Raw genomic sequence first — 10482 nt, forward strand, 5'->3', positions numbered from 1 at the left:
CACAGAGACACACACATACTTTTCCTTGTAGTTCTGAAAGCCGGTACTTTAATTTGGCCATAACCTCTCAAAATGTAACAGCTATCTCTTTTTATGAATCATTTTTGAATATTTGCTGGTAGTAGGGCCTGATTTGCTTTATACACTAATTGTGCAGTATAAAAATCAATTAAGTCCATAAATTTAAGCATGTTACTTTGTAAAAACAGTATATTTGTATGTTCGAGGTATCCTACCTTATGAATAGCTCTGATTGCTCGTTTTTGGGGTATTACAAGGGGATGTAGGGAACTTTTATAATTATTACCCCAGACCTCAATTCCATAAGTTAAGTATGACAAAATAAGACAGAAATACAATATATACAGTGCCTTGTAATTTAATACATACTTATCTTTGTTTATAATTGCAATATTTTTTGATATCTTCCTTTGTATATGTCCAATGTGTGATTTCCAGCTCAGTTTGTTGTCTATCGTGATTCCCAAAAAAATTGATTTCTGTTACTTTTTCTATTTTAATACCATTTATACTTATCAGTAGTTCAGGTTTTTCCTTATAATTACCAAACATGATCATTTTTGTTTTGTTTAGATTGAGTAATAATTTGTTTAAATCCAGCCATGTTTTAAATTTAGCTAATTTGTGATTTACATCCTTTATAAGTATATTATAGTTATCATTAGAACAAAATATGTTGGTATCGTCAGCAAATAACACAATTTTTAATAAATTTGATACTTTAAATATATCATTGATTTATAAATTGAATAGCAAGGGTGCCAGTATAGACCCTTGAGGCAGCCCACAAACAATGCTCATACATTTTGATTCAGTGTCCCCCATTTTAACAAATTGTTGTCTCTCCTCTAAATAGCTTTTAATCCAGTTCCCAGCAACTCCCCGAATACCCTATTTTTCTAATTTTTGTACAAGGATAGAGTGATTGATGGAATCGAATGCTTTCCTTAGGTCTATAAAGATTCCAACAGCATGTTTTTTGCTGTCTACAGCACTGGTGATTTCTGCCACAGCATCAGTAATAGCCATAGTGGTCGATCTTTTGGGTCTAAATCCATATTGCCATTCGTTAATTAACTCATGCTTCACAATAAATTTATCCAGTCTGCTGTAGAACGTTTTCTCCAATATTTTTGAGAACTGTGGCAGCAGAGAGACAGGCCTATAATTTGTAAATATATGTTTACTTCCGTTTTTAAATAGTGGTAACACTTTGGTTATTTTCATTTTTTCTGGAAAAGTTACAGTTTGGAATGAAGCATTACATATGTGTGTTAAGAGTTTCACAATATTGTCAATTATTCTTTTTATTAATCTCATATTTATGTTCAAATAATCCATAGATTATTTATTTTTACATTTATTCACAATAGTTTTGATTTCAGTCTCACTCACGTCAGAGAGGAAGATGGTTTGAGAGTTCCTTTCTATAGCTGAATCCACCATTGTGTTATTACTGCTTGCTGGGATTTTGGACGCTAATTCAGGACCAACATTTATAAATAAATCATTGAACTTATTGACAATGTTTTTCATATTATAGTTTTCAGTGTCATTATCTATAAAATAATCAGGATATGAGTTGATTGTATGATTGTCTCTTAGAAATTTATTCAGTAACTCCAAATTCCATAATATTACTTTTGTTCTCATTTAATTTATTTTCATAGTATAATTTCTTGCTATCTCGTACAATGGTTGTCAGTTTGTTCTTGTATACTTTATACCGTTCTTCAGATTCCTTTGTTTTTTGAATCATAAATTGTTTGTATAAATTATTTTTCTTTTTACATGCATTAAGTAGTCCTTGTGTTAACCATGGACACTTTAGTATTTGTTTCTCCCTCCTATGGTCCAAGGTTTTTATTATGATAAATGCATGAAAGAAATGACTATATTGTATTCGATGTTTAAGCATTTAATCAAATAAAGTAATAGCACTAAGTAGTAAAAAGCATGTATCTTAGCAAAGTAGAAATGGAAAGTATTACCTGTTCTGTTACAGACTAAGCGTAGAAGACGACAAAGGATCGAGCCAGGAAAATGAGAACAAAGGAGAACAAGGCGTTTTATAAGAAGGTCTTGGAAGGACTGAAGGAGTTAACAATATATCAAGATTTTGGATTGGATAAATTGTCTATAAGTGATTGAATATGTGATAAGGGGGTGTGATATGAAGTATAAAAAGTACAGTGTAATATGTCAACGTCAGACGCTGTATACCCCAAACAGCCTCTCTTTGGTTCAATTGTCCTAGCCTGACACCTGCAGGTGAAACTTGTGAACTACTCATTTAAACTTTGTTTTGTTTTATTTCATTTTGTTATTTAGTATAAACTCATTGATTTTTGAAATAATAAAAATACATATAACCAGTACAAAAAGAAACCAGCCTGCCGTGAGTCTTTGCTGTGTAAAAAATTGAGCTGAACTAAACCATGGAGCAGTCTTTCAACTGAATTGTAAGTATGGAGATTTATATACTTATTGTTTAGGACGAATTTGACTTACTTTACCTAACCTGAGAATAAACAAAATAAGGTAGAAGGTGTTTAAGAGTATACACCATAAAACAGTATATACACACACACAAATATTTTGTTATTGTTATAGATGTTTCTCTTTTCTTGTTCAGATGCCTGTGATGTCACATTGAATTCAAACACCGCAAACACTCAACTCATTCTGTGTGATGAGAACAGGAAGGTGCACTTTCACGTTGTACTTTGCAGCCGTTGGCAAACAAGAAAGGGGCAGAGTGTAAACAAGTGATTTTTTAAATTTTATTTTTTGTTCAAAACCTCAAAACACTATGTAGTTACAGATATTATTACTATTGCAAACAAGACCTTTTGTTGGCCATAATCTGAAGTGATTAACAGTTTGGATTTTCAGGATGTCAATAATCAGTTTGCATTACAATATTAAAATCTAAGAAACATGTGATTTTAGTGGGCTGTTGGTTGTGACTGGGTTAGACCTAGGCATGTTTTGAGTCATTTTTCAATTGTCCAGATTTAGTTAAGATTGTTTTCATTATATTTGCAGCATGCTTTGTTTGAATGTATATCTTTTCTTGAAGTGAAACTGATGGTTATTATATTACACCTGTAACAGATAGGTTCACTAATTCTAACATGTATAATTTTACTGCATACTTGCAGCAGATTATACCTATAACAGTTGGGTTCACAAGTTATAATTTAACAGAGAACACTGTAAAAAGCAGTAACCTAATTTTGTAAGAATTTTTTCTACTTCAGCTAAATTAAACTTAAAATTACTTATGTTGATGTATCCTTCTGTTATCAGATAAGTTTATAAATATGAATTAATTTTGAGTTTAGTAAAATTATAATACTAATAATAATAATAATAACAATTGATGTAAATTATCACATGAAGCACATTTAATTTTTATGTCATTTTTTTTAGGTTATTTGGGGGCACTCTAGGTGTCAATGCCCAGGGGCACCAAAGTATCTTAATCCGCCAATGGTTAAAATGAATCAACACTTCTGTAACAGTATTTGTATGTTTACAATTTAATCTGTACAAAGACAAAAAAAAAAAAACATTTCAGAGTTAAAAACAGACATCATCTGTTTTAGTGTGTGCGAGTTTGAGACAGAGTGTTTGAGTGTTTGTGAGAGAGTTTGAGTGTTTAACCATTAATTATTTGGAGTGCAACATTGGACCCTTAAGGTGTAAATTCAGTTTAGCTAAAAATATCCAGATACTGTAGAAACCAGCTGTAAAGAGAAGCACAGTGTTCACACACAGGTACATTACTGCATGTTAGACTGTTAGACTCGACGATTGATCTTTGTAAGTATCCACAGGAGATGAGTGTGTTAGATTGGTGAGATGGTTCGTCTCCGTAACCATTCACAGCTCAGGAACTTCATGATTCTCATGCTAACATGCATGATTCCTCCCAGGTTATACAGCATGTGATAGAAGGTGTGAACCGACAGGCTGCGCGTCTCGTCTGCATACTTCAGCGCCACGATCGGAGTGTAAAGAGGATTCGTCAGGTTACGGAACGGAGGACGAGGCGACTCGATCACCTTCTTAGTGACCTTCAAAAACAGAGAGAGTGCTCATGTGACTTTATTCACATTACTTTTTCATTATTTAGTCATTTTATTACATTTCACATATACAAACTAATGCAAAATAACTTTAATTACACCTGTAATGATAACTATATGCACGTTCATACCAGAGGACAACTATAACGATAACTAAATTAACGTCCACACAAACGGACGTTATTTGTAAAGATAACTACTTTTGGTCTCCACGCCAATGGACAATAACTATAACGATAACTATATTCATGTCCACACCAATGGATGATTACTATAACGATAACTATTTTTGGCCTCCACAGAAACAGGTGATAAATGCTTGAGCTTTTTAAAGTCAGTGGATTTGGATCGGCTGTCAATGTTTTAATCGTTCATCACCTGGAAGGAAATCTTTCTGAAAGTGATTCCAGCGATATCGTTGCTGTGTGTCATTATTTTAGTAATAGTGTGGACTTTGCTATTCTCTTAAGTGTTGTAATGATGATTAAAGCTTTGTTTCTAGTTATGGTTCTTGATGTGAACAGGTATGAGTTCACATGCGTTCTGACCTTGGCGATTTCTTCAGGTGTTTGTCCCAGGCCTTGAAAGAGGTTCACTTGGGTGGGCAGGTAGCAGTTCCTGAAGTGATAGAGCGTCTCAGGATCAGCACCGGCGAACTCTTTCTTAGAAACGTCTGTCATCAACTTCATCTCAAACTCTGTGTTTACAGGCCCGGGCTCGATCATCGACACACTGACCGACAGACAGAGATGGGAAAGTATGTCAGACTGCAGTGAGAGGCATCAGCACAGATCTAGAACCAAAGGAGGAACCCTCTAGAACCCTCTCAAGCCCATATAGGCAACAGATTTATGATGCTTTTGCTTTAATGACAAAGCTGCTCTTTTAGTTATGGAATATTAAAATATTATTTTAAGGCAATGTTTAATGGCAAAAACTAAGACTCACGCGACGTTAAACTTGAGCAGCTGGATGGCGAGACCCTCACACAATCCCTCCGTGGCGAACTTCGACGCGGAGTAGACGTCATTAAACGCCACGCCTGTGAAGAGCAACACAAATCTGCTTTGTGTTTCTGTACACTGATGTTTCCACTTGTGTGTCATTCAGCAGATCCTTATAAAAGGTACGAACTCTTCTACTGTTCTTCAAGAAGAAGTATCTGTGTGTCTGACTGTCTTACCATGCAGGCCCAGCACACTGCTGATGACGAGGATGTGTCCAGAGCGTCTCCTCTTCATGTCGGGCATGACCTCTTTAATCATGCGCACAACACCGTAGAAATTAGTCTCGAACACCTGCTTCATGTCGTCCAGACTGAGAGCCTCAATGGGCCCCACCAGACCGACGCCAGCGTTATTGACTACAAACACACAGATGAACTCTGGCTGAAGCTGAAGACTTAAAAGAGAAACTGACGCTCAGATTCATCATCTTAACCTGAGCACTAATGAACAGAAGCCAGCAGTGACAGATCTGTGTGTGTGTGTGTGTGTGTGTGTGTGTGAACTCACTCAGTATGTCTATATGTCGATCTTTGACGCTGTCGACACACTGTTTGACCGATTCATCACTGCAGACGTCCAGCGAGAGCAGAGACAGAGTTCGTCCGTACGCGTCTCCAGCCGCTTCAACCAACTTATCCTTCCGCTTCAGATCCCGCATCGTAGCTATGACTGAACACACACACACAAATGAATGAGTCAGACTTTACAGAGAGCTTCAACTCTCCCATTGTCAATACAAGATCTTGGACAAACAAATGAATGCAACTCTTGATGGAAATATGTTTGTTTTTTTGTTGGCCAGGTAGTGAATAATATGAGAGATTGATCAAGTCCATAATCAATCAGATCTGATTCATATTGGCTGCAGAGAGTTTCTGTCATCATTACCTCACACAAACATCAGAGAAACAAACTCAACAGCCTCTAAACAGCCATTAAGCTGCTGACTCACAGAAACAATCCTTTTAGTCTAAAGCTCTGCCTCCATGAGTCAATGAGTTCATTACTCTTACCATGCTAATCATAGCAGAACCATAGTAATCTGAGATCTCATTCAAACTCTGCTAGTAGCGCTTTTTCATTGTTGTTTATGCAACATCGAACTGAACTGAACCAACATTGAACATCAACAATGTTATTGAACTGAACTGAACCAACATTGAGCTGACTCTACGCTACTGTCTTCAGTTGAGCTGCTTATTGCTAAACTGAGCTGGTTTCATTATGAATTAACTTTTCCAGAGCATGTGAGCGCAGTCAGTAGTAATATTTCCTCTGGAGCGGAGAGCATCTTTCTGAAGATTTCTCGCTCAGTCCACCCAGGGCCGCTTGCTCAACCCAGAATGCCCTTTGTGATATGCTGGTTTGAAAATATGTGAAAGAAATAGGGCCACCCCTGACGAAGGTTTTTCTAGTCGACTGGTAGTTGTACATTTAAGCCATTCGTCAACTTATCACACATTTATATTAATTTAATTACTTAAATATATAATGGAGAGAATACTAAACCATAATGAGCGTTTACCAAGGCTACGTATAGTAATATTGCCTATTCTGAGCTGGCAAAAGTAATGATTATCAATGTGTCAAAAATAGTAAGGAGACATTTTATTTGTTTATCAATAACTACTTTTTTCTGTGTCAGTGTCTACAAAGATGAAGTTGACGATGCTGATGCCATCTCCACAGTATAGTGGACGCGCCTATCTGGAGAAATCCAACTTTCTTATGGATTATATAAGCATGGTGAACGCAAGAGGGAGGGATGTCCTCCTCGTCCTCTGAGACCTCGAGAAGGCCCTCGTCCTCTTCCTCGCCTGAACCGGCCGGTTCGTCAACGATGAGGAGGTTGCCCACAGGATTGGGCTGGTCAGCCAAGTTGAGGGATGTTGTGCCCAGGGAGGCCCCTGCTAGCGTGTTGCCATCACCGCGTCCCCCATCCCAGTTAAGCTGGACGCACTGGCTCGTGCCAACTTTAAGACGGTGCTGCAGGAGCTTCTTAGGCAGCATTAGGTAATTGCTGCAATTCTCCACATTCTCCCAAGCCTCTTATGTGTGCTTAAGGCCAAAGCATACCAAATACGGCACTGGTCAGGGTCTTTAGTGGCGATCAGCACACCACGCGCGGCCGGGAAGGCACATAATAAGCTGTTTAAAGAGAAGCTACGAGCTGAATAACAGACTGTCACGTCTGGCAGAGGCTGATCTGGAGATATGTCCTCCTGATACGGATGCTCTTTCGCCCATAGGTGGATCTTGAACACGAGATGATGAAAGAGAACTTCTCGGTTAACATCTTGTCTTCAATTACATGTCAAATCTCTCTGAAATCACACTTTTTACACTTGTATATATAATCATTTTAACTAATTATTCAATAAAGAGATACATAAACAAATGTTAGTCAGTCAGTAAAACTAAATGACTTTGCGCGAAATTGCGCGAGTGCACGTGCAGATCAGAGGCGCGCAGTAAAGGAAGATACAAACAGACCCACGTATTCTTTTCACACTACGCTTAACCTTGGCTTAGTATTTTTAGCCATATGCAAATTATAATGTGTTTTGACCCAGCTCATTTATTAAAAACTGCATTAAACTTCAGACATGTATTTCTGCAAAATATAGTTTATGTTTATGAATAAATTACAGATTTCAGCATTAGAACAAAACTCTGTAGCTCAGGGTTCACCAATCTCGGTCCTGGAGGGCCGCTGTCCTGCAGAGTTTAGCTCCAACCCCAATTAAACACACCTGAACCAGATAATCAAGGTCTCATTAGGCATACTAGAAACTTTCAAACAGGTGTGTTGGAGCTGGTTGGAGCTAAACTCTGCAGGACCGAGATTGGTGAACCCTGCTGTAGCTTATCGGCCTACCATCTCATGGTTATAAAAATAAAATCTAAAAATAAAAACAACATGCAGTGATATACTATGCAAAAATAAAAATAAAGTTTCAGTACCCCCCAAAAAAATATTATGGGAACGTTCATGTTTGCTGGGATAATGACGCTATTGTCTATGAAGGACTAAAAATGACAGAAGGAAAAATAAATAAAGAAAGAAAGAAATAAAGAAATAAAAGTAGAAAGAAATAAATGCAGAAATGTAAAAATACAGAAATAGCCATTTATATTACCAAAATGTATTTATTTTCACTTTTATTTCTGCATTTATTTATTTATTTCTACTTTTATTTATTTATTTATTCCTTCTGTCATTTTTAGTCCTTCATAGGTTAATACTGTGAAGCTGCTTTGAAACAATCTCTGTTGTATAAAGCGCTGTAAAATAAAGGAGATTTGACTTGTTTTATGCCTAATAAAAGCAGGTCTGACAAAAAAAAAATTCCTACAGGGATGTTCATGGAATGTCCATCATCCGAATGACATTCCTCAAGGAATCCCGTAACATCCTACTACTTAACAAAGTGATTCTTCTGAACAGTGACATTTATACCCAGTCGGTTCTTGTTTGATTCATTAGTTGCTCCTTTAAGAATGTTTGGCAGACTAAAGTAGCAATAACTGTATTGTGGTATTTCACCAGAAATCTTGATGTATTGATCTGTATTATGTGTGTCTTTGATTATCATTGATTTGGTTCTTACCGTAGTATCGCTTGTTCTCGTCTCTCGCGAGCCGCACGGCGATGGCCATCCCGATCCCGGACGAGCAGCCGGTGATCAGCACCACTCTCTGGCCCTCCGTTGCCATGGTTTCAGCGGAGTAACGGAGCGCGGGCTGCGTGCGAGTCTCTTCAGCGGATCAGCACACATGAACGCGCCCGGATTACTCAATCAGCCTGCCAGAATTATCATTTGCACAGTTTGATAGTGATTCAGCAGATAGAGATCGATCGCCTATGTAAAGTGCACAGTCATACAATAGGTTGCAGTTATTAAAGTCCCGGTTTTTATATTTAAAAATGCCCTTTAACTTGATAAAAATACAACCAAGCAACGCTTAGAAAAGACAAAGCTTAAAAATAGTATAAATAATTCACTTCCATAAATCCAATATTCACAATATAATATTAATTAATATTGTATGAATGGAAGAGATATTCCCCCTCGAGCAGAAACCGTTAAACGTCAATCACGGAGCGCGCGCAAAGGGAGTCTGACAGGAGCTTTTCTGAGGTAGGCTAATTACCACACGGCCTGTGCTTTTACTTCACAACTGACTTTCATCAAGTTTTATACAAACATATGACAGTGATGTCATCGCATTTAGGCGTAGACGAATAAATATATAATTAAATAAGACACTGATGTGCCGATTACTGAGATAAACTTCACTGAGCGCGCGCGCAATGGACTTATCAAATGGATTTGTTTCAGGTCCGTATATTTGGATATAACTTTTGGATATGATTAAAATATCTTTGCATCTTAGACAATTTTTAAATGGTTATTTCACCTTTAATTCTCTATAGAAACCAGAGAACACGAAAGAGGAAACTTCAGTCCGGGTTATGCAGAATGTTAAGTGAACTTCGAAACATTGTTTGTCACGTGAAATAAATACTGGATAAATAAGTCCTGTGGTAATCATGTTATAGAGACTGCTTAAACTTAATCAATGAGAAGACGCTGTTTCAGAGACTGAACTGTCACACGAGTTTTCTCGTATTATCATATTATTGTTATTATTTATTTACCTTCATTTTACCAGTAAGTCTCATTGAGATTAAAATCTCTTTTGCAAGAGAGACCTGGCCAAGGTAGCAGCCATACAGTAAGATAACATTTTGAAATACAACAAGTAGTCTACACAAACAGAAAAATAGTATCCTCTTGATAAAAAAAAAAAAATCACAAGCCTCCATTACCACTCTCTTTATAATACATTTACATTCACCAATAGACACAAATTTGTCTAGTTTTAGATTTTTGTGCAAATTATTCCATGCCCGGGGTGCTTATAATGTTTTCTCATGGTTTCTCCTGACTCCTCAGTGTCTCTGTCTCCAATAACAACATGGGCAAACACACACTTGTAAATCCTCTTTTACATACACATGCACACAGTCATCAAATCTTTATTGGAACATGACACTTTCACATACTGTAATTACGTTATGATTTCATTTTTAATATTCATTTCCATCCAGAGGAACTTAGCCACTTTTCTGAATAGGGGTGTGCTAATATCTGTATCTGTACCAATCTAAAAATGATTTGATTTCTATCTGTATTCAGATAAAAACAGTGGGTGGGGGTTTGTCTGAAAGTATGTTAAATTACATGAGAAGCTAGTTTTAAATGTAGTTCTGTTCCCTTCATAGTTTTGTACACCTCATCCTTGTACACCTCATAAAATAATTATTTTATTAATTATAATTATTACATTTCTTA

The 10482-nt window shown here is 36.8% G+C and overlaps 1 protein-coding gene across 1 annotated transcript; it reads right to left on the minus strand.

Moving 5' to 3' along the window:
* Window positions 1–2799: 2799 nt before the first annotated feature.
* LOC307154431 (retinol dehydrogenase 8-like) lies at window positions 2800–8893 on the minus strand. Its single transcript, XM_079864374.1, has 6 exons — window positions 8734–8893; window positions 5630–5791; window positions 5299–5478; window positions 5064–5157; window positions 4664–4847; window positions 2800–4103 (listed from the first exon to the last, which is right to left on the minus strand). Exons 1-6 carry the CDS (start codon window positions 8837–8839, stop codon window positions 3876–3878), a joined length of 954 nt encoding a protein of 317 aa, XP_079720500.1. The 5' UTR covers window positions 8840–8893; the 3' UTR covers window positions 2800–3875.
* Between the last annotated feature and the right edge of the window lie 1589 nt (window positions 8894–10482).

Source organism: Squalius cephalus (assembly GCF_949319135.1).
Source record: "Squalius cephalus genome assembly, chromosome: 2".
Lineage (NCBI taxonomy): Eukaryota > Metazoa > Chordata > Actinopteri > Cypriniformes > Leuciscidae > Squalius > Squalius cephalus.

What these genes read in the sequence shown, in the direction of transcription:
- LOC307154431 (XM_079864374.1), bottom strand. Translation starts at nt 8,839, where the DNA reads ATGGCAACGGAGGGCCAGAGAGTGGTGCTGATCACCGGCTGCTCGTCC. An exon ending in CAGTGTGCTGGGCCTGCATG is followed by an intron (nt 5,158 to 5,298) that starts GTAAGACAGTCA and finishes TGCTCTTCACAG; the next exon opens with GCGTGGCGTTTAATGACGTC. An exon ending in CTGCTCAAGTTTAACGTCGC is followed by an intron (nt 4,848 to 5,063) that starts GTGAGTCTTAGT and finishes TCTGTCGGTCAG; the next exon opens with TGTGTCGATGATCGAGCCCG.